The 23,814-nt window shown below is 42.6% G+C and overlaps 3 protein-coding genes across 5 annotated transcripts in view; 1 reads left to right on the top strand and 2 right to left on the bottom strand.

Annotated features, from left to right (window-relative positions):
- The window catches only part of ANKRD42 (ankyrin repeat domain 42), a 36,680-nt gene extending 33,120 nt beyond the window's left edge, over positions 1 to 3,560 (top strand). The window contains exon 12 of one of the 2 annotated variants that reach the window (XM_005287570.4): positions 3,057 to 3,560. In XM_005287570.4, coding sequence (XP_005287627.2) covers positions 3,057 to 3,152 — 96 coding nt within the window. In that variant the 3' untranslated portion in view covers positions 3,153 to 3,560. The remainder of the gene's footprint in view (positions 1 to 3,056) is intronic. The other variant, XM_042855975.2, reaches the window with a different exon arrangement.
- On the bottom strand, positions 121 to 2,804 carry LOC135983468 (uncharacterized). Its single transcript, XM_065595774.1, has 2 exons — positions 1,504 to 2,804; positions 121 to 695 (listed from the first exon to the last, which is right to left on the bottom strand). The coding sequence occupies exons 1-2, from the start codon at positions 2,039 to 2,041 to the stop codon at positions 226 to 228; spliced, it is 1,008 nt and encodes a 335-aa protein (XP_065451846.1). The 5' UTR covers positions 2,042 to 2,804; the 3' UTR covers positions 121 to 225.
- Positions 3,561 to 5,915: 2,355 nt separating the features above from the next.
- On the bottom strand, positions 5,916 to 23,542 carry CCDC90B (coiled-coil domain containing 90B). 2 transcript variants are annotated; one of them, XM_005287568.5, is made up of 9 exons: positions 23,370 to 23,542; positions 18,553 to 18,672; positions 16,704 to 16,807; positions 14,034 to 14,135; positions 13,237 to 13,278; positions 13,074 to 13,145; positions 12,932 to 12,985; positions 10,900 to 11,014; positions 5,916 to 8,965 (listed from the first exon to the last, which is right to left on the bottom strand). In XM_005287568.5, the coding sequence occupies exons 1-9, from the start codon at positions 23,464 to 23,466 to the stop codon at positions 8,910 to 8,912; spliced, it is 762 nt and encodes a 253-aa protein (XP_005287625.2). In that variant the 5' UTR covers positions 23,467 to 23,542; the 3' UTR covers positions 5,916 to 8,909. The 2 variants fall into 2 exon arrangements, with proteins under 2 accessions (XP_005287625.2, XP_065451838.1); XM_065595766.1 differs by lacking the exon at positions 23,370 to 23,542 and adding an exon at positions 23,014 to 23,187.
- Between the last annotated feature and the right edge of the window lie 272 nt (positions 23,543 to 23,814).

The raw sequence follows: 23,814 nt of genomic DNA, 5'->3' as shown, positions 1-23,814 counted from the left end.
TTTCTCCTTGATGAACCCTCCAAACCCCCCCCCCCCCGGTTCACTCTACTTCCCTGTAAACCAACCACCCCACCCTACTCCCCAATTCGAGCACCGCTTCCAGAGGCAATAAAGTCATTGTTTTTTCACATTCATGCATTCTTTATTAATTCCTCACAGAAGTAGGGGGATAATTGCCAAGGTAGCCTGGGATGGGTGGGGGAGGACACACTGCATTTTAAAACTTTAACTCTTATTGAAGGCCAGCCTTCTGATGCTTGGGCGATCATCTGGGGTGGAGTGACTGGGTGGCCGGAGGCCCCCCCACCGTGTTCTTGGGCATCTGGGTGAGGAGGCCTGTTGGTTAAACAGGGGCTGTAGCTCCTGCTGCCTTTCCTGCAGCTCAACCATACGCTCAAGCATATCAGTTTGATGCTCCAGCAGACGGAGCATTGACTCTTGCCGTCTGTCTGCAAGCTGACGCCACCTATCATCTTCAGCCCGCCACTTGCTCTTTTCATCCCGCCATTCAGCCCGCCACCTCTCCTCTCGTTCATATTGTGCTTTTCTCATGTCCGACATTGACTGCCTCCACGCATTCTGCTGTGCTCTATCAGCGTGGGAGGACATCTGCAGCTCCGTGAACATATCGTCCCGCGTCCTCCGTTTTCTCTTTCTAATGTTCACTAGCCTCTGCGAAGGAGAAACATTTGCAGCTGGTGGAGGAGAAGGGAGAGGTGGTTAAAAAAAGACACATTTTAGAGAACAATGGGTACCCTCTTTCATTACAAGGTCGCATTTTTCCTCTGCCTGCCGGTTTGGTATGAGAGATCACTCACGCAGTGCCCCAGGCAACATATTTCGGCTTGCAGGCAGCCATGGTAGGCCACAGTCTTTTGGCTTTTTTAACCTTCTTAACATGCGGAAAAGGTTTCAAACAGCAGCGCATTTCCCATATCAAGGATGAATTGGGTTGGCCATTGAAAATGGGTTTTCAATGTAAAAGGAGGGGCTGTGGTTTCCCGGTTAACATGCGGCACAAACTCAAGTAAACCACCCCCCTCCACACACACACGATTCTCTGGGATGATCACTTCACCCCTCCCCCACCGCGTGGTTAACAGCGGGGAACATTTCTGTTCAGAAGAGCAGGAACGGGCACCTCTGAATGTCCCCTTAATAAAATCACCCCATTTCAACCAGGTGACCGTGAATGATATCACTCTCCTGAGGATAACAAAGAGAGATAAGGAATGGATATTGTCTGCATGCCAGCAAACACCGGGACCATGCGCTGCCATGCTTTGTTATGCAATGATTCCAGACTACGTGCTACTGGCCTGGAGTACATGAAGGAGAGCTTTCTGGAGATGTCCCTGGAGGATTTCCGCTCCATCCCCATACACGTTAACAGACTTTTCCAGTAGATGTACTGGCCGCGATTGCCAGGGCAAATTAATCATTAAACACGCTTGCTTTTAAACCATGTGTAATATTTACAAATATTTACAAAGGTACACTCACCAGAGGTCTCCTGTGTGCCCTGAGGGTCTTGGGTGAGTTCGGGGGTTACTGGTTCTAGGTCCAGGGTCACAAACATATCCTGGCTGTTGGGGAAACCGGTTTCTCCGCTTCCTTGCTGCTGTGAGCTACCTACAGTACCTCCATCCTCATCTTCCTCGTTCCCCGAACCGTCTTCCCTGTGTGTTTCTCCATTGACGGAGTCATAGCACACGGTTGGGGTAGTGGTGGCTGCACCCCCTAGAATTGCATGCAGCTCCGCGTAGAAGCGGCAAGTTTGCGGCTCTGCCCCGGACCTTCCGTTTGCTTCTCTGGCTTTGTGGTAGGCTTGCCGTAGCTCCTTAATTTTCACGCGGCACTGCTGTGTGTCCCTGTTATGGCCTCGGTCCTTCATGGCCTTGGAGACCTTTTCTAATACTTTGCCATTTCTTTTACTGCTACGGAGTTCAGCTGGCACTGATTCATCTCCCCATATGGCGAGCAGATCCCGTACCTCCCGTTCGGTCCATGCTGGAGCTCTTTTGCGATCCTGGGACTCCATCACGGTTACCTGTGCTGATGAGCTCTGCGTGGTCACCTGTGCTCTCCACGCTGAGCAAACAGGAAATGAAATTCAAACGTTCGCGGGTCTTTTCCTGTCTACCTGGTCAGTGCATCTGAGTTGAGAGTGCTGTCCAGAGCGGTCACAATGAAGCACTGTGGGATAGCTCCCGGAGGCCAATAACGTCGAATTCCGTCCACACTACCCCAATTCCGACCTGCAAAGGCCGATTTTATCGCTAATCCCCTCGTCGAAGGTGGTGTAAAGAAACCGGTTTAAAGGACCCTTTAAGTCGAAAGAAAGGGCTTCGTCGTGTGGACGTGTCCAGGCTTAATTCGATTTAAAGCTGCTAAAGTCGACCTAAACCCGTAGTGTAGACCAGGCCTTGGTTGTTAAGGACAAACACCAAAGTATTAATGACTGCTCAGAATGAAGTGTTATATCTGTGGCACTTACAGTATACTCTGCAGCCTTCTTGGTGCCCTGCGGACGGTGCTGAACCATACCATAACTGAAATAAAAGTTCTGTTCAGTTTGCATCACTACACTTTTTCAAGTCTTCAGCCCTCTCTTAAAACACATGACAGGAGCAGGAAGCTGAACATCTCTGAGCTGTAGATGTATCTATCCCAGAAAGGGAGTGTTGTCTAATAGGGAGATGGCACCTCTATCTGCTTTATTCCTCACCTTAGGCAAATAGCAGGGGGCAGGCAGGGCAGATCAGATCAGCTAGTTAGCGGTGAAGACATTGCTGGCAGGGTGGCTGGCAGGAAAGGAGGAAAGAAAAGTGAGATATAAGAAACGGGTCATTCCAGTGGCTTGTTTTCCACACGACAGGCTCAATAACTGGGTGTTAGAATAAGCCATGATCCTGGCTATTACTATATCTCTTATCCTGTAAGACAGCATTTTGTGACTGTTCAAAGGAGTTTGTGGTTTAAAATCCCGCCTTGCTAGGGAAGCAGGTGTAGGTGGGTGACTGCAATTTAATGGCTTTTATATTTATTTTTTTTAGGAAGGGGAAGCTGCCTCTGATTTAGGCAAAGAGAAAAAGAAAATGAAGAAAAAGCCACCAGGCAGCCCCGGCGGAGTGTTTGTGAGACGATACTGAGGCGCGAATGGAGTGTTGCTGTTTCGCATCCATCTTGTCAGACTGACAGAGTTAGAGAAGGGCGTTCACACAGGAAATGCAATGCTCTCTAATAGTGACAGGACAGGACCATATCAGACAATACTGCCATGAGCTAAACTCATGCCAAACAAGGGTTACCTTTTATTCCTGTCTGAAAGTTCTCTATATAAGTCACATTCTGATATTTCACTAGAGGGAGTGGAAATGTTATGTAACGGCACTGGTAGAAGGCAAGCCTCAAGATACTACAGAAGTGTGCATATACATTTGCAGCTTAATGCTGTACACCACGTATGGTTTCTGATCCTTGTAGTTTTAACTAGCTATGTACCTGTTTCTTCGCTTAAAGATAAATCTTAGTGTGGAGACACACTCCGTTTTCTGAAATGGTGAAATGTTTTTTTCTTTCTGTACTGGCACATGGTAGTGACTGGTTAGCAAATCATATAGGGTAAAGTTTTCAAAAGCATTTAAGTTCAGTTTTCAGAAGTGAGCTAGGCTCCTAAGTTCCCTTGACTTTCAATGAAAATTAGGAGCCTAAGTGCCTAAATCGCTTTTGAAAATTTTACCCATAATGAATAAATGGTTTTCATCATATACTCAGAAGATAGAAACTTAAGTACTTTTACAGAGAGTTGCTCTAACTCAGGGGTCTCAAACTCAAATGACCATGAGGGCCACATGAGGACTAGTGCATTGGCCCAAGGGCCGCATCACTGACAGCCCCCCTCGCTCCCCCCACTCCACCCCTTCCATGAGGCCCTGCCCTCTCTCTTCTCCACTTCCACGCCTGAGCGTGCAGCTCCCTGCTCCTCCCCCCTCCCAGAAAGTGCTAAGCGCCACCAACAGTAATGCACCTCACTCAAAGGACAAAACACGCATTTAGTTAGATTTATTTCTGGTAAAGACCCCCCACTGCACTGGACTGCACCACCACTCCACCCCTGCTCTGCTTCTTCCGAGGGTGGCAGGTTTGTAGAAATTTTGGTGGTGCCCAGAATCTGCCCCCGCCCCAAACTCCACCCCCACCTGCCTAAGACTCTGGGAGGGAGTTTGGGTGGGGAAGGGGGTCAGGGTGCAGGCTCTGGGCTGGGGGTGGGGGGTGAAGGCTCTGGGATGGAGTTTAGGGATAGGAGGGGGTGCAGGGGTGAGGGCTGTGGATGAGGGGTTTGGGGCATTGGAGAGGCTCAGGACTAGGACAGAAGGGCAGGGGAAGGGCAGCCTGCCCTGGCCATAGTGGAAGAGGGCACTAGGACCCCGCAGCAGCAGCTGATGCGCGGAGTGGAGTCAGCATGAGCTGCAGGCTCTGGGTAGTGAGGGGGCAGCAAGTGAGCCTGGGGGACACTCAGCAGAGACGTGTGGGGGCGGCAGGCGGGGCCGGGGGAGAGACCCGGCCCCAAACATTGGGGAGCAGCGAGCAGGGAGCTTAGCTGCCACATAAAATAACCCTGGGCAGGGGGGCGGACATACACGTGGAGAGCTTGGCGGGCCACAGGGAACAGCTCCGCGGGCCACGTGTTTGAGACCCCTGCTCTAACTGAACCTCCAGACCAAGTATTCTTGTTTATCCAAACTCTTCCATGTCTTTCACTAAGACATAGATATTGACATCTTTCATATGTCACTTATATGAAAAAGTAATTCAAATGACAAAAGGAAAAGAGATGGGGCAACTTAAGGACAATATATACATCCTACAAATACCTGCTTGTGTAAATAATCAGGCTGTGCCAACTCCTCACATGGTCATCACTTAACAGCAAACTCCCTTACACCGATTTCACTGAATGAGGAATAAGGTTTCAGTTTAAGGGGGAACAAAGGAGTTGAGTTTTACTATCCAGACCACTCAGACACTCAGGACCAAATTACAGCTGTGTAAAAAACATTGATAGCAAGAAGACTAGAGCAGTCAGAGGAAGGAGAATTTGGCCCTTAGTTGTGATTGTGCTGCATTTGCAATACTTTATAATCCAAAGTGTCACATAAAGTAGCTATACTTCTGAATTAAAACATTCATAGAACAATCCTGACTTTTGGCTGGTCTGTACAGAGGTATTAAATGTAAGCTCAGATTTCACTCTACAAATGAATTAAATGTAGCAGGGATATGCTCAAAGAGGCTCCTTCTCACAATCTCTTGTGAAAATCCTGCTATCAAACTGAATGGAAGATTAGGGTGATTTCCCTGCATTTGAGGGAGTTCACTTTACTGACTAATCACCCGAGGCTGACACTACTTTTCCTAGGGGTCATCAAAATACTGTCAAAAGAAAATCTTTTGCCTTTTGAACACATCATATTACATCAAAGGGCAGGTATTTTCCAAAATATTTTCTGCAGCCCTCTGACAACTCTACAACCTATAGCTCCCTCACCCAAACTTAGTACAAGAAGCCAAAATCTGGACACTATTACCAATATACGTAGAATAGTTTTCAGGACTATATAAAACACACAAGTCCAGCAAATGCATTTAATACAGCGGTGCTGCCTCCTCCCATAGTTATAGTTAGGAGAAATCAGCTTTGTTTGAATGGGAAAACAAACGTATAGGGCTCCAGTCCCTAATGTCTGAGGATATACTTGCCCTGGATGCAAGGTTAATCACAGGCTAAGGGGAAGTTTTGTGGAGAGGCCCTTGTAGCACGTAGCAGCAGCAGCAAGTCAGGAAAATACACCATAAAACGTAGGCCCCAAGCATACAACTTGCTGCCCAATGACTCACGTTGACTTCAACACTTTGCTGGAATGGCCATTTATTTTGCAAAAGTAGGATGAGCAGTGGAGAAAGACCTTTTAAATTTAACTCAAGCACTCCATATACAAAGATTCTGCAGAATCAAGAAACAAACAAGCCAAGAAAACACAACTCTGAAAGCTGAGGGAAGCTGGTGAATAAAATAGAAGTTCTATGACAGAAAACTTACAATAATCAGACAGAAAATTCCAAACAGCTAATGCTCCCTAGATCCCAATTTACCTCTGCAGCCATTAAGCCCAAGCCTGCCATCAGGCTGTTCTCAAAACTTACATTGGTTTTAATGATAGTGCTGCACATGGAAATAACATATTCCATTCAACAAACCTATATTTCCAGAGTAGGAATTTACTTAATTCCATGCCATTAGGGAAGACTAACAAATGATTATGAAGGGGGAACAAAGAATTAAAGAAAAATGTTGCCTTTCATGAGAAGAACAGTCATGTACGGGGGAAGGAATGTTTAAGGAACAGGAGGTGATGATTGCTCTATTTTGAGGATTCTTTGGGTAATAAAGATTATGGGTCAATTTCAGAGGAGAGTCTAACTTGGAGTTACTTGCCCTTTCTTCCAGATGCCCTAAATTCAGATTCCCTTATGCCCAATTCAGACATGTAACTATCTTTCCTTACAGTATGCCAGTTTGGCAGATACCAAACCTTAAAGCTGATTAGCCATTACTGAGGAGCAGGTAAGGGCAGGGGGAAATGCAACTCCTGGGTTCTACCTATTGAGAGCAAATGAATCATGATCTGTGGAAGAGAACTGCAGATGTGATTACCAGATATGCCCACAGCCATTTTTGGTGTCAAATATTTGTGTAGTATTAATCACTGCAAAGAACCCTAAGTGGATCAGTTAGAGGTGGATGCTGCAAATGGAAATGGTTGAGGTACACTGGAAGATGAATACTATAAATAGGGGTCTACCAAATTCACAGTCATGAAAATCAAGTCATGTACCATGAAAACTGGTCTCTGGCTGCCCAATCTTAAGGGAGAGTGGAGAGCAGTGGCTGCTGGCCGGGCACCCAGCTCTGAAGGCAGTGCTGTCACCAGCAGCACAGAAGTAAGGCTGGCAATGCCATGTCACCCTTATTTCTCTGCTGCTACTGGTGAGGGAACGGCCTTCAGAGCTGGGCACCCAGCCAGCAGCTGCCACTTTCCCGCCGCCCAGCTTCAGGTGGGGCAGCTGCTGGAGTAAGGGTGGCAGTACCATAAGCCCCCTACAACAGGCTTGCAACCCCTTTTTGGGCTGCGGCCCCCAGCTTGAGAAACACTGCGGAGAAATCTGCTGTAGGTTGGTCATGGCATAAACATCTGCGAAATTTGCTATTTATGCCATGACCAACCTGCGAAAAATGTGTGATTGTTCTGTGATTTAAGTAGACCTCTAACTATAAATATGGTGTTTAGAATAGGCTCAAGTGATTCTCTAAAACCTTGTAACACATCTAAACCCATCATACAAAGGGATGAAAAAGTAATTAATTCTCTAGGTACAGAGCACATACAAGGAAAATACATAAATAAAGTAGCCTCAGCTCTTAGGAGAATAACTATTCTTAATGTCAGATGTTATCTCAGTTTTACAAATTGGTAAATTGTACTCAAAGTTCTTGGACAGCAATGTAACAATTTTATTATGCTACAAGGGACTGTTTAAATACAGAATTTCATACAGAGAACATAAAATTCACAGGACACTAGCAAATTCAATTTGTAAACAGTAAGATAGAGTCACCTGAAAATGCCTCTATACAGTACTATATACAAAACCTCTCTCCCCTGTACAGAGACTACTCAGAGTTAAAATTTGCTCAACACAGTTACCTGTAATGAACGGAACTAAGCATCAGCCCGGTTACTTAATTACACTTGTGACGAAAAATAATCTCTTGTGACAAGGACTTAAATAAAATACGATTGGTTGCTTAAACGCTGCAAAAATATCATCCCATCCTGTCATGTCTTTATGTTGAAATTTATCAGCCATTGGCAGAAGGTAAAGAGATCATGATCTAAGTTTGGTTTAGGACAGTCAATGGGACCAATTTATTTCCCAAGGATTGTGGTGCTCGCCTGCTTTCCAGAGGGATCTGGGCGCAGGAGCATCAGCAGTTTCATGGAAGAAATGTAACATTTCCACATTTCAAGGCAGATTCTGCTTTCAGGTAAAGAATATGGACCATATAGGGGAGTTCTGTATCTCCAGCAACGGAAAGGAGTCAAAAAAACACCACCACCTTTGTCTTGCTCAGGGAGTTAGTTTTACACACACGTTGCCAATGTGACATTTCCCCTTAGACAAGGGAATTAAAAAATTGTTTGGTTGTATGGGTGGAGAAAACTGTCAAAGAAGGGGTGGGCATTTTAGTCTTTCAGCTACTGGTCATTTTTAATCCATACGATTCAGCTTTATGCTGGGAAAGGGATCCTTTTGAAAAGGCTTTATTTTAACAATTTTATAAAGATGGACATACCTCACCCAGCAGAGAGAGGAGAATCGGGATGGAACACAAACATGCAGCTCCCGTAGTTTAAGATGCACAGAAGTTTCAGAGCAGGATAGCTCCTTGCATTTGGTCACATCAGATGGTAAACACTTTTCTTTGGCAGGGATGTGGGAACAGAACCTTTCCAAAATTAATCATGGGACATGTTCTTTGGTTCCTATGCCAAAAAACTTTCTGATTTTATATAAACACAGATTCAGTGTTTCTTCTGTATGAGGTTTTTGAAAAAAGGCCACTGAAGAATCCATTAGGAGTTAAGGAAAGGTTCCCATTATTGCCCCTAACTATTTTGACCTTTATTATTAAAAAGAATATTTTTTAGTACGCATTAAGAATCAATATAAGAACAAAGGCACTAAGAATATCCACAGTAGTGAACACAGTATGACCTAACAGATGTTCCATGATGTGGGCAGCCTTTTCTTCCTCTATTTGTAGTGCAGAAGTTCCTCTGGGTCTATTTCCAAAACCTATAAAATCCCAGTGCTATTGCTAGGCAAGTGAAAACAGAAGCTGTAAAAAGAAAGGAAATAATTAATGTAACACTCAATATCGCCTTGTGTTACATACAAGGAATTCATTTTTGCCACAGATAGAAGGATGTATAGAACTCTACATGATACGAGACATTTTAAAAGTGCTTCTCTCTACGTTTCAACCCTTTCTGTAAAAAAACTATTTTAGGGGTTGGGGCAGTTATGACAAATTTTCATTACACAATAAAAATTTTTTTCAAACTAAGAGAGAGAACTCAGTTAAAAATACACACAACTGGTACAATCTCAGGGTAGCTAAGAGCAGAATGTGTGAAATCTCAACAACTCTTTCTATATTAGTTGAACCAGCAGTTTAGCAAAGGTTCAGAGAAGGGCAACTAAAATGATTAGGGGTTTGGAACGGGTCCCATATGAGGCGAGATTAAAGAGGCTAGGACTTTTCAGCTTAGAAAAGAGGAGACTAAGGGGGGATATGATAGAGGTATATAAAATCATGAGTGATTTGGAGAAAGTGAATAAGGAAAAGTTATTTACATGTTCCCATAATATAAGAACTGGGGGCCACCAAATGAAATTAATGGGCAGCAGGTTTAAAACAAATAAAGGGAAGTTCTTCACACAGTACACAGTCAACCTGTGGAAGTCCTTGCCTGAGGAGGTTGTGAAGGCTAGGACTATAACAGGGTTTAAAAGAGAACTAGATAAATTCATGGAGGTTAAGTCCATTAATGGCTATTAGCCAGGATGGGTAAGGAATGGTGTCCCTAGCCTCTGTTTGTCAAAGGGTGGAGATGGATGGAAGGAGAGAGATCTCTTGATCATTACCTGTTAGGTTCACTCCCTCTGGGGCACCTGGCATTGGCCACTGTCAGTAGACAGGATACTGGGCTGGATGGACCTTTAGTCTGATCCAGTATGGCCATTCTTATGTTAAGAGGGGGTTAACTATGTTCAGTTCTTATTGTTGGACTTGCTTTCTCACTACCACAATTGTTTGGTTATTTCCCTTTCACCCACCTCCAATTCTGTGTAATTTTCCCTGTCTACAGGCAGATTCATTTCACAATCTCATCTGAGTTCAATTTGTTTTCTTTAAAGCTTACATAAATTACCAAATTGAAAGTATGTTTCTTTGAAAACTTGACTGGGAAGTTTACTGCTGCTGTGGTTAAGGTACATTGATCGAGGTCGAGATCTCCCTACGTATCAGTATGTCCCTGCAGTAGAAGTCATAAGCTTTTAAGACTTTTTAGAGCAAGCCAACTCAAACTACTACCACATCAGACCATATGGATATGTGAATGTGCCACTTCATTCCCTATAGATGAGCTTTAAGCCCCAGAACAATTCTTTGGTAGCTGAGGGGGGCTCAGGATGGTTTTCACTGGGGCACTTCTGCAGCAGGGGCTCGCTAACTGCGGCAAGGATGAATGTCCTGGGAAGCAGTTTTTATATCCTGTACTCATGTCACTTCTATCCCAATTTTGGGCCCAATCGTGATCTCACTGAAGTTGGTGACAAACCCCCTCAAGTTTTCTGCTGACTCATGATCTTATGTCAAATAATCCTTTTGTAAATTTTGATTAAAGCTAAACAAGAGATGTTCACTAGCAGAACAAATGATCTCTTGACCTCCTTTTGCTTCAATCTTTCCCATTATTTACTTGATCCCTTACCACACCCGACTTGAGACTAAACTCTTCGGCCTAGAGACCATATCTTTAATTTGTCCTCTTGTGAGGTACATCTATGGTTTTATCTTCATAATTATGTATATACACATACTCATTTTGTTTGCTGCGCATATTTTAATGTGAACGAACTTAGGAATTATGACCAGGCTACCAAAGGAGCTTTCCAAGAACTGACCTTCCTAAAACCTGCACTTTGAATCAAATTTTACATTTCTGAAAAACACTACAGTATTTATGCCCCTCCCCGCCAACATACCTGCCAAATAACGTATCGTCTCCAGTTTATTCGATTCCATGAGAGTTTTTAAGGAGGCTATTTGTGAATCAATTTTATTACTGATTTCTGCAATAGCACTGTTGGTACTCGAATCCTGAAATACATTACAAGACATGGCATATGTATGGGTCTCATCTCCTGCTCCCTCAACTTAAAAACAAAACAAAAAACAGACGGCAATGCTGTCAGCTATACTACATAAAGAGAAAAATCCATTTAAATGAGAAATCTCAAAACCCTTGTTGAATTAAGATGTGTAGCCTATAATGACAGGTTTCAGAGTAGCAGCCGTGTTAGTCTGTATCCGCAAAAAGAACAGGAGTACTTGTGGCACCTTAGAGACTAACAAATTTATTAGAGCATAAGCTTTCGTGGACTACAGCCCACGAAAGCTTATGCTCTAATAAATTTGTTAGTCTCTAAGGTGCCACAAGTACTCCTGTTCTTTTTGTAGCCTATAAGTGAGCTAACAAGATGAGCAGAGCAGAGCAGTATGTAATGCAATTGAAGAGTGCTTCTGAAAGGGGAATAGCAAAGAAAAAGCTAAAATTGAGTTCAACGTGATGTGCGTGTCAAATGCCCCAACTAATCTGTCTATGGGGCATATTCAACATGGATGTATATTTTGATTAACTTTCAAAAAAATATTCCCCTCCCCTTCCATGAACTGCCTTATGAATTCAGACCCATGCTCCATTTTGTCTGCATCCTTCCCTGACAATGGCCAGTAAGATTCTTCAGAGAAAGGTATAAGAACCCTACAGCTGACAGTTAAGAAATAATCTGTCCAAAAGGGGTAATTTCTTCCTAACCCCAGTCAGTTTGCAATTGGCTATGTCCAGAAGCTTAAGGGTTTATATCTTATGTTATACTGTCTACCTACCAGTGACCTTGATTTAGCACATTACACTTCTTCTAACCTTCATTAAGCAGAGAGACCTGTTTCATCGCTCAAACAGCATATTTAGATCTTCTACAGAGCACTTACTGGCTACAAAACATACACAACACATGGCAGGAAGGGAAATAAGAGCCATTTATTTTGTCCAGAGAGTTTAATTAATTAATTCCCGTATATTTTACTGTGGAAACATGGTACAGTAAGTCCTGTATCAGTTTAACTGCAATGCTGACCACATTTAAGCACCTAAATAAAAAGTGGCCTGATTTTCTCTGAAGTGCCAAGTACCCACAAATTCCACTAGAAATATTATGGAAGAAGTGGGAAGTTAGATAGTGCTAATGTGCAAGGCAAAAGAGTGAGGAGTCAAAGACCTGAGTGACGTGGAGCATGCTAGTGTTGTTAGCAGTTCCAGAGAACTTAGAGAATGGGGAGGGTTTGAGAGGAAAGGTCAGGAGCAGTTTTGGCTGTGTGGAGTTTGATGATCAGACACCTGGGAAGAAACTAAAAAAACAGGCTAAAGATGAAGGATTGAATGAAGGGAGACAAGTCAGGAGTGGAGAGGCAGACCTGTGAACCAACGGTGTACCGATGGGAGGTGCAACCACGTGAGTGACTGAAGCATGAAGCGTGAGAAGGAGGACAGAACACTATAGAGAGCAGGTTTGAAAATTCTGACCAAGCGTAAAGGACCTAGGTTCCTGATGTTCTTTGAGAGTACAGGTCTTCATTAAAATTAATATAAACTGTATAAAGTTATTTGTGCTAGAAATGTTAATACAGAATACAGCTAAAATACAAGAGCACAATAACCAGCATTAAAAAGTCATGAATAATGTTTTAAAATTTTATGCCAAGAGTTTATTTCAAAGGAAGCAGATTGGATGCATTAGAACATGATACAGTTTATGATATTCATACTTGTACATGTATATATGAGTATTTTAATATGTGCTTAAGAAACACAGGTTTAAGTCACGTAGTATCTTCCATTTCTTGTACACACAAAATCCTGCTAACTCCAGTCAGAATTTTGGGTACATGAGGAAGGCAGGACTGGGTCCATAATATAAAACTGTCAATTATTATTACAGAACAGCTCTTACTCACTTTTTTATGAAACTCTGTAGTTGCTTCCATGAGATTCTTTTCCTGATCTGTGAACTACAGATTAAGAAGAGGGGAGAAATTACAATCTCAGTAATGGAATACGGCAAACAATTGTCAGAGACATCTTTTAAAAACAGCTTACCATATCTGTCACTCTGCTCCTTTCCAGATTTATGTCCAGCTTATTATCAGCTCTGATTTTACTGGTTTCATTCTTCAAAACAAGCAAAGATAAAATACACTAATTACACACTTCCCTGAATATTAGACTCTATAATAGAATATAGTACTTGCTGTTTACTTACCATTAGCTGCTGTTTAACTTGATCCAACTCAATTTTCATTTTCTAGGTACAAAGAAAAAAAAAGACCGTTTTACAGAATTAGTAAATGACTAACCATTTTAGTTGGATAGTCAGATCATTGCGATCACATATTTGTTCAACTGACTGAACTGGATCACTGAAAATGATGGTATTTCAGGAATAAATCTTTTTATGGATGGACCTGTCTGTCTCAGATTAGACATGCCAATATTAGTCAAACTTCTCATATCAATGATGTCTGATATCTAGATCTATTTGAAATTTGATAAAACCAAGTGGATCAATGTCTATGGATAGTGCATCTAAGCACCTTGTCATTCTGAATGTTGGCTCATATGTCCTAAGAATAGTGGACACACATCCATGAATATACAAAATGCTCTCAGGAAAGGGAAAATGAAGTAAAAATATCGAAGTCACAAAGTTTTGTTGAATTCTGTGTCTCAAAGAGCTACACACTTTCCCAGCATTAAATAATGGTAATAGGCCTTAAATGAAAGTACATCAGACCATTCAGGGATTTAAATATGGGTTTGTTTTCTTCTGCGGGAATTATGTGAATCTGTATCCCAAACTTACGTTTATATGAACACAAAACATGCCACTTACAAGGCAGAGTCACAGACAGCTTGTTAATTTTTAAAGGACAAGAAAACTAAGCTTTCGGCACTGGTGAAAGTATCAGTGCATGCTTATATCTAAATAGTTCGTTCCAAAAGAATACTACTCAACATATTTTGCAATTTATCTGTTCAGTTACAAAGATTCAGTAGTACCTCATTTTCTGCTCTCAGGTTTGCAAATTCACTTTTCTCTAGGATTACCATATCTTTCCGAATAGAGTCCAAATGCGCCATTATCTGCTGCAGAGTTATTTCCTAGGAAATAATACAGTAATCACTCAGGACTGCTAAGAAATGCTAAGACCTTTACAAGCATTGCATTTCAACAGGAAGAAAGAGAGATGCTTAGGTCACAGAAAGCAAAGTCTTGTTGTGCATGAAATCATTAACTGGTGACTGTCAAGCATAAAATAAAACAAAAACAAAAAAAATAAAAGTCATACAGTAACCGACAATGAAAAACTGGAGTTTGTTCGAGGGATTCAGAACCATTACTCTTGCTGTTTTATAGAACAATTCTAAAACTAAGGTAGAAAAGCCACAGGTATTTGGTCCACACAGTTGGTCAATAAAATAGACCAGAATTCCCTGGTTGAACCTTCAGTCACCACTTACTTTTGATGCCCATATGAAATGTGCTGATGGTCTCAGTCCAGTTCCTAGTGGACATCATCATATTTAGCACTAATGAGTCCTCCTTGCTATAAGGGTTGGCTGAGAGGCCAAGGACTGAATGATTATGGATACCAAATTACCCTCTCACCCCAATGTGATGAGGCACATTGGCAAGGCATTGTGGGAAATCTCACTGACTTACCTATTGTGTGGACAGAGTTCAGCTTCCAACACTGTTAAGCTGCCACTTTCACAAGCACTACATTCACTTCAACTTAGAATTTTAAAAAATAATAGGAATCCTTAGATTTGAAGTGAACAAAAAACCTAATTGACCTCAGGATCTTATAATACTTAAAGGTCTTAGACAGTTTTATCGTACTGTTCCTTTAAATGTTAGTGACATGGAATTATGTGGGAGCCTGCTTTTGAGGCTACTGGGTTTAGTGAGAAGGAAAATGCCCAGCCCCAATTCAGGATTCAAGGGAGTTAGTACTCCTCAGTTCCAATTCAAAATTACAGTAGAATCTCAGAGTTACGAACTGACCAGTCAACCATACATCTCATTTGGAACTGGAAGTACACAATCAGGCAGCAGCAGAGAGACACACACACACACACACACACTTAAAAACAAGAGCAAATACAGTACTGTGTTAAATGTAAACTACTAAAAAAAAATAAAGGGAAAGCAGCATTTTTCTTCTGCATAGTAAATTTCAAAGCTGTATTAAGTCAATGTTCAGTTGTAAACTTGTGAAAGAACAACCATAATGTTTTGTTCAGAGTCTCAAACATTTCAGAGGTATGAACAACCTCCATTCCCGAGCTGTTCGTAACTCTGAGGTTCTATTGTACCTACAATTTAGCGTGAGCCCACTCCCATTGAAGCCAATGGAAAATCAGGTCTGATCCCTACTGTGTTGAATACACACCCACTGTTAGTTTCCTACAATTCCTTACAGTGCTTTGGCTGTGCTTATGTTTGGATCTATTATCTTTACACCCCAAGTTAAACATTTTTAAAATTCTGAGGCTGAATATAACATTCACTAAGCTACACCACATTATTACAAGGAAGCTACATTTGTGATCTAGGCGTTAGGCAATGGACATTTATACTTCTTTAGACACAGAAGGGTCTCAAAGCCAGTAGGGTTCCGTATTAAATGAAAAGATTAAAAAAAGAACAGGAAAAACACAAGTTCTTGGGTTCTCCTCTACTGCCATAATTTAGTTATCATGGTAAAAGTTCTCAAAAATTAAAAAAATAACTAAGGGGAAAAAACTGTTGGACTAAGACACCATGGCTTAATAATGGAGAAGTAATTTGTGCTTAATTACATATTCTCACTGAACATAAGTGGTACATAATTCTCAGCCTAGTGTCTTCTTGATTAAACTATTATTTTGTATCACAGTCTAGTTACACTGGCCCAATTGTCTACTGCGCAAAGAAAGTAAAATTCTTAGATCCTTTCAATTTCACACGTTTGTTATGATGAAATTAATTATCCTCCCCCGTACACCGAGACGCACCAAATTATTTTACTGGCTAGCTACAATCACATAATTTTACAAGAACTAGCTTGAACCTACCAGTGGAAGAAGACAATCAATATGATTCTTTGCATGAAGCATCAGTGCATATTTGAACTGTATAACAGACCAGTTCCATGAACCAAATATGCAGAAAGAGTCAAGATCATCATGAACCAGGTTTGGTGGTTTTTAATTTAGCAACAAGAAACCAACCAAGACCAATACTGTAAATCTATGCTGTTAAATAAAAGACACATGCTACTTTCCCCTACCTAAAGCATCCATATCATGATTAACAATCAGGAGAATCTTCCTTGTAATTCACTTCCTGTCCTAAACTGTGGTGCATGTCTCACCCCACAGGCTGCCTTTCAGTAGCAGATGAAGCAATTCCTGCATAGCATTTGTAGATCATTCTTACTTTTGGAAAGAACTTTTGGTTCCTATGGGATGACAGGTGCTATAGTAAATGCAAGATATCACTTATCCCTCTCTAATTTAAGCTCAGCTAGGATTTTAGGACAATCTGCCTCAGAAAAGTATCCACTATACTAGTAGTATCACTAAAACGTATAAACTACTATATTTTATAAAGCACCATTTGTGTTTATGATGCTTCACGGACAGATAAAATGACAAGGATACAACAAATCATTGATTTGTTACCTGCTGAGCTTGGGTCACCATATCCTTATAGACTGTGTCTAGGCTGACATTTGACAAAGTTGTTAACGCTGATACAATGGTCTCTGCTTGTTCTTTACCAAAACCTGGAAGACAGTTGAAGGATGACAGGTTAAGATGAAATGAAAAATTGTGTGGAGAGGCAAGCAAAAGCTACACAATAAGCATAAAGCTCAGTAGGCAAGTGCAAAGGTAAGTTACAGGTCACACTGCCAGTGACATGGAGTCAACCACCAAGCTACCAAAACTTTTAAGATCTTTTAACTTTTTAAGATCTTTTTAACTTTTCAAAATTCTGAACTTTTGCAGCTTTGAATCTGAAGTGCATCCATTATATTTTGAACATACAAAAACCAATGACCTTTCTGCAGGTGCCGCGTGCAATAGGAGCATAATGTGCAACCTGTTCAACTGCCATGGGCTATTTAGTTTTTTCTAATGTATAGTATTTTCTCACAAATACTATTTAATAAACCAAGTTTATCCTTTGCTACAGAGTGTGCATCCTAGGGGGAAAAAAGAATGAAATTAACAAGGGAATGCTACATAAATTGAAATTGCTCCACATCCTTTGGGGCAAATTCAGACTGGGCATATGCATTAGAAACACTGTTGACTTCAAGAACATTGCACCTGTTTACACCAGATCAAAATCGGGCCGTTAGGACTTCTACTTACCAGTACTAATACTTTGTGTGTAGTCTGGTATGGTTCTAAAGCTTTAGCTTCCCCAGAGTCTCAATTATTTTTTAAAAAACTAGCTAATTTTTCTAATTACCAGCCCAATCCACACCCAAGCTGCATGGAAGTTCTGAGAATGTCATGAAATCTATTTGTACTGTAAAACTTTACACTGGAAGGAGGTTGGACTCAATAAATCTCTTCCCTCCTCTAATGCCTATGACCTCTATGTTTACAGCTTGATCACTGTAATACCTGTTTTTTTATGTAAGACAAGACCATATCAAAGATGAGACAAATGAACATGAGAAAGAAAATGTAAAGTTAAGTGTTCAGGTAAATCTTAGAAGACTGCACCCAAGCAATGCAGCACAGGTGATATGCAAGATGAATCACTTTTGAGCCCACAGGAGGGCTATGTGAGATATGATACCAACGTATAACAGGGCAGGTGTTACCTTTGTCATTTTAAACCAAACCTTTTAATTGTTTTTACATAACCTAAATCTGGGGCCTTAAATGACACAAGCAAAATTTAACAAAACCTAAAATCAAAGTGTTTCTATGACATTTTCTTTTTAAAAAATTCCAATACAACTGTTTTATCACTTGGATTTAAACTTTCCTCTGAAGTGTTTGAATCCCCAACACTGCACTATCATACTAGCGTATGAGAACTGGATAGGGCTTTTTTTTTTTTTTTTTTTTTTAAATACAGTGTTTCTACATTGTTCAAGCTGAGTGAAATGAATAAATATAAACCAAAAGCAAGTGGGGGGAAAGTCAATTCTATTTTTAAAAAATTTCAATTTCAATAAATTAATGGTTTATTAGAAACTGGTAGAAGGAATCTATATTTTAACATGGCCATCACAGTTATTCTTTTTATTTTAGTGATACTTTACAGTTACAGAGTGCATTAAGTTTCTCTGATGGAAGGCACTATATATAAGCTTCCACAAACCTACAAGGTAAGTAAATGTTACCTTACTGAGTTTATTTTTATGGCCGTATAGACAATCTACATGGGACGCTTCCATTTACACTGTAGCAGCTACAAACAGAGATGCATGACAAATAGGAACCCTTTAATACTTTTGGGAAAGTAGCAGTATGATTTCACTTGAGTTACTTAATAGGTATTGCTCACCATGAACTTCCAGCTCTCGTACCAATGCATGGGTATCAAAGGTTAGCTTTCTCTGTTCCAGTGGGGTTATTTCAACTCTTCTCATGTCATACGACTTCACAGGGGCTGTGGCAGCAAAACCTGAAAATGGCAAGAAGCCATTAGGAAGCTGTTTACTCGTTCGTTTCCTTGTTAATTTTATCCTGGAATGCAATAACGTTAAAGAGTTTTTGCTGCATAATCTTTCCACAATGAAAGGAGGACCCCAGTGCACTAATATGTGTATAACAAAGAGTGTTGGTCCTCCTTCAATAGCTTGATTATAAAGCAGAGGGAAGTAGTCAGTCTAACCAGCATTTTCTCCTGCCCCTAAATGTTCTAAATCTCATCAGTGTTCTCATTGTCTTTACAAATATTTGCTCCACTACTAGGACCCCAAACAACAATCCCAAATTCAGGTATCCAAGGTGCTACAGCCAAGACTCTGGGTATACCGAAAGTCAAAATACTGTCATTGAATAACTTGATGATTATCAGTAATGTATTAACTATTAAAGAAAGGTATTTAAATTATGTTTCTACTTTTAAAAGTGTAACTGTTCTAATGTAGCCAACAAGAAATGGGTTGTACAACCAGCATCGTTCTGAGGGCCCTCTATCAGAAAACTACACAACCACCAGCTACATTCTTCACACCAACTTCTTCCCCAGTACCCTATCAGCAAAGGGATTGCATCTTCTAGTGACACACAAAACGGGGGTGCCATGTCAATAAATCACCAATAATTATGTAGTGCCAGTGCTTGGGAAGAATTTACTGGTTTACCAACTAACCAATTAGGCAACAGACTTTGACACATGATTTTAACACCTAATATATCACAGCTTTGTTGAGTTAGAGACTATTGATTTTACTGTGTGAAAGATGACATCCCAGAGGATATAAAGAACTGGGATTTGAAGTTTTAACAGTTTTTGTGATTTACCCATGCTTGCATCTCTAATTTCCTACAAGTTCTTTCACTCCTCTGTGCATCTCGTTCTCCAACCTGTTTCAAATAGTCTCCTAATTGCTATCCAGCAAAACCTGTCTTTCACATCTAAATCCCTGCAGAAAACCCATTTCTTGTACAAATCCTTCCTTCCTACCACTAACTCTCTCCCTTCACCAAACTGTTGTCCCAGTCTTGTCATGGCTTTGATTAGGAAAAGAAATAGAGGTCAGATCAGCATTTGACATAGGGTCAACCTCCTCCAGCTAAATCAAAGTCAATGTTAATCTGCATCTACATTAGGGAACTAGTTGTGGTTAATTAAGCCTGACCTCACTTCCTAATCTATACAAAACCTATATTAAATTTAAGATGATTGAGATAGAGAAAAGGTATTATTCTATTTAAGAAATGCATGTAAATTGCATATGTGGCTGTATACAATATTTAAGTTTCATAATTCCCAATTTTCCAATGCTATAAAGCATTCATTTCTAACTAGGGCTGTCAAGTGATTAAAAAAATTTATCTCGATTAATCACGCTGTTAAACAATAATAGAATACCATTTATCTAAATATTTTTCGATGTTTTCTATATTTTCAAATATATTGATTTCAATTACAACAGAATACAAAGTGTACAGTGTTCACTTTATTTTTATTACAAACATTTGCACTGTAAAAAACATTTCAATTCACCTCATTGAAGTACTGTAGTGCAATCTCTTTATCATGAAAGTTGAACTTACAAATGTAGAAGTATGTAAAAAAGAATAACTGCACTTAACAATAAAACAATGTAAAACTTTAGAGCCTACAAGTCCACTCAGTCCGCCTCCTTGTTCAGCCAGTCATTCAGACAAACAAGCATTCAGTGTTGGGGGAGGATGGGGGAGGTGGGAAGTAAGATATGACTTGTGCAGGAGGAGAGCCTGGGAGGACAGGGGGTGACAATCGGGAGGAGCAAGCAATAACTTGTGCAGGAGGAAGGGGTCTTGCTGCTGCTTCTGGAAGGGTGGCTTCTGGTACTGGGCTCGCCAGGCTCCCGGTACTGGGCTCGCCAGGCTCCCCTCCTTTTACTGAGCTAGGTGGGCTCCCTTCAGCTAAGTGAGCCCTTGTTTGCAAGAGAGGGTGGATTTTACCTCAGGCACTCATCATACTGCAGGGGAGGAGAGGCTCGTGCAGGGAGGCTGAGGTCGCCAGGCCCATGTTCTCTATGGGGTAGCCCCACAGTGAGCAGCCAGCTAGGGGCAATGGGGCACGACGCAGAGGGGTTGGTACTGGGAGTGAGGGGCTGACTAGGAACAATAGGGCCTGGGCTGGCTAGGGTGTCCATTTTGGCCAGGACAGTCCCCTTTTTCAGCTCTGTCTCGGCTGGCCCTACTTCTTTGCCAAAACTGGGCATTTGTACCAGCTGCAAGGCAGAGCAGAGAGTGGAGGCTGCTGCCTGGGGGTCAGCTGAAGGCAGCACTGCCCGCCAGCAGGAAACTGGAGAAATTTGCTGCTAGTGGGCACTGCTGGCTTCAGAGCTGACTCCTGGGTGGCACAGAGCTGGGGTGAGGTGGGGAGATCAGCCTCGGGGAGCTCGGGGAAAGGGGGAGGGGAAGATCAGCATCAGCTGTGGGCAGCAGCCCCAGCAGTGGGTGGCACGGGGATCAGGGGTCAGCCCCAGCCTCAGGCAGCACAGGGGTCGGGGGGGTCAGCCTATTAATTATACAGGCCTATCTCACTCAGTCCCCTCTGATCTTACTGCTTTTTTTCCTTGACCAGGACTGAACATATTATATGCAAAAAAAATATCCCAAACTATTAAGAGAATGCTAAGGTTGCAAGGTCAAGTACTCAAAAGTTAGGAAGTGTCAGAATTAAGGTTGCCTGTGTGCATTATGATAAATAAAGATTATGCGATTGCATATGATTTTTGCCACAGGACCCCTGCACAAGCCCCCACTCTCTCTGTCCTCGCATCCCAGCTCCAGCTAAATCTTGCTAATTCTTTCTGCACAACAGCTCCAAGCTATAGCCTTTCCTATCCACCCACATAGCTAAAAACCTCATCCAGGCTCTCAATTCACATCACACTGCAACATCCTCTTTGCTGGCCTTAACAGGCTTGCCCTGCTTATAGCCATTCAAAATGTTCCTATAAAGATCATTTCCCTAGCTCATCACGCTGAGTACTTCACCCCTCTCTTTGCCTCCCTCCACTAGCTCCCCCTTTTCTATCATTTCAAATGTAAGCTATTTACTTTCACTTTAAAGGCCTTTCATGGGAATTCAATAACCTCCCTTAGAAGCCTATTCCAGAGCTTAATTATCCTTATAGTTGAAAAGTTTTTTTCCTAACATCGAACCTGAATCTCTCTTGCTGCAGATCAAGCTCATTACTTCTTGTGAACATACAGAATAACGATCATCATCTTCTTTATAACAGTCTCTAACATATTTGAAATCTGTTATCGTTTGTCTTCCTTTGTCAAGACTAGACATGCTCATTTTAATCGTTCCTCAAAGGTCTGGTTTCTAACTCTTATCATTTTTGTAGCTCTCTTCTGGACTCTCTATTTTGTCCACATTTTTCTTAAAGTGTGGCATACAAAACTGGACAGAGTACTCCAGCTGAGACCTTACATACAACATTCCTGTTAATATGGCCCAGAATACTGACCTTTTTTGCAGCTGCATCACATTGTTGGTGCACATTCAATTTGTGATTTTTCATTACAACTTGCAGATGCTTTTTAGCGGTACTACCAATTAGCCACTTATAATCCCTTCTGTAGCTGATTTGTCCTTCTTAAATGTAGTATTTTGCACTTATCTTTATGGAATTTCATCTTGTTGAATTCCCCAGTTTGTCAAAGTAATTTTGAATTCTAACCCTGTCCTTCAATGTGCTTGCACATCACCCCACATGCTACTTATCAATTCTCATACACCAGTGACCCCTCAACTCCCACCTCTGCTCTGCCAGTAAGCCCAGTCTTCTCGGTCAACCACTTACATTTTCAAATGAGCACTTTCCTGCTTTCTCACTCACTACCTCTCATGCTTACAAGGAAATTCCCATAACAATCTGCAAATCCACCTGACTGTCCTCTTTCAAATCCCTTCTTTGCTGTGATGCCACCAAAAAACCAAAACACCTAGACTGCAGTTTCACACAGCGAGGGTGAGCAGTGACTGTCCATCATGCTGACCAGTATTATCTCAGAGCACATCTTCACTACCAACATTAAAACTCTTCAACGTGGCTGTGTAGTCACAGCACCAGAGAGCTCTCCCAGCGTTGTAAAACACCCACCCGCTCGAGGGGAGTAGCTACCCGGTGCACTGGCTACACGGCCACTTTACAACGCTGACACTGGCATTGCTCAGGGCGGTGTTTTTTCACACCCCGGAGCGAGAACGTTTCAGCGCTGTAAAGTGGCCGTGTAGACAAGGCCTCACTGTGCACCCTCCCCCCCATAATCTCCTATTGTCTCCTACCTTAGACTTGGACCCCAAGCTCTCTGGGGGAGGGGCTGTTTTTTTCTTCTTTAGTACAGCGCCTAGCACCCTGGTTTGTGACGGGGGAGCCCCTTGGCACGGGATAAACAGTGACGCCCGGCCCCCCTCACCTGCCGACTGGGTCGCCCACTCTCAGGTCAGCAGCAAGGGGGGGCTGAGGGGGGGCTATGAGCTCACCCAGCTGGGTGCTGACCCCGCCCAGAGTGGGGCCAGGAGGGGGGAAGCTCCACCACCCTGAGAAGAAAAAGGCCCCTCAGTGGGGGCAGATCATGGGGGGACTCACCCCCCTGCGGGGGTGTCCCTCACCGCGGGGGGGGGGCAGAGGCGCCTCTCACCTCTCCTTGGGGCCGGCAGCGCAGCGCCCCAGAGCGCGCCCGGCCGCGAGCCGCCCCCCGAGGCCAGGAGCCTCCGGCCCAGCCCGCTGCCCCTCATCCGCCTCCTCCGCCGCGCGGGCAGCAGAGCCAGGGACAGTCTCGCGCCGGCGGCGGCCCAGCTCTTCCGGCGGGCGCCCCGGTGCGCTCTGGGAATTGTAGTCTCGCGGTGCCGCCCTGCTCGCTGGGAGCTGCACCCGCGGCCCTGGCGCGGCGCCCTCGTGTGGCCACACACGCACACACTTGCATTCGTAATCACTCCCCCCCCCCTTGCGTGCACACACTCACACGAGCACACACTCTCCCACTCATTCACTCGCATGCACACCTCCCCACACACCTCCACTGGTATGCAACCCCCCCTTGCGTGCATACACCCATACGTTTTCACACTCATTCACTCGCATGC

The sequence above is a fragment of the Chrysemys picta genome, chromosome 1 (genome assembly GCF_011386835.1).
Source record: "Chrysemys picta bellii isolate R12L10 chromosome 1, ASM1138683v2, whole genome shotgun sequence".
Lineage (NCBI taxonomy): Eukaryota > Metazoa > Chordata > Testudines > Emydidae > Chrysemys > Chrysemys picta.
Note: the sequence above shows the minus strand (reverse complement) of the source record. Positions and strands in the feature narration are given on the sequence as shown.

Excerpts from the sequence above, each read along its gene's own strand:
- LOC135983468 (XM_065595774.1), bottom strand. The coding sequence starts at position 2,041 with ATGGAGTCCCAGGATCGCAAAAGAGCTCCAGCATGGACCGAACGGGAG. Across the intron at positions 696-1,503 it reads GGGCACACAGGAGACCTCTG|CTGCAAATGTTTCTCCTTCG; the intron begins GTGAGTGTACCT and ends CTCCTCCACCAG.
- CCDC90B (XM_005287568.5), bottom strand. The coding sequence starts at position 23,466 with ATGAGGGGCAGCGGGCTGGGCCGGAGGCTCCTGGCCTCGGGGGGCGGC. Across the intron at positions 14,136-16,703 it reads TGGTGACCCAAGCTCAGCAG|GAAATAACTCTGCAGCAGAT; the intron begins GTAACAAATCAA and ends ATTATTTCCTAG. Across the intron at positions 13,279-14,033 it reads ACCTGAGAGCAGAAAATGAG|AAAATGAAAATTGAGTTGGA; the intron begins GTACTACTGAAT and ends CTTTGTACCTAG.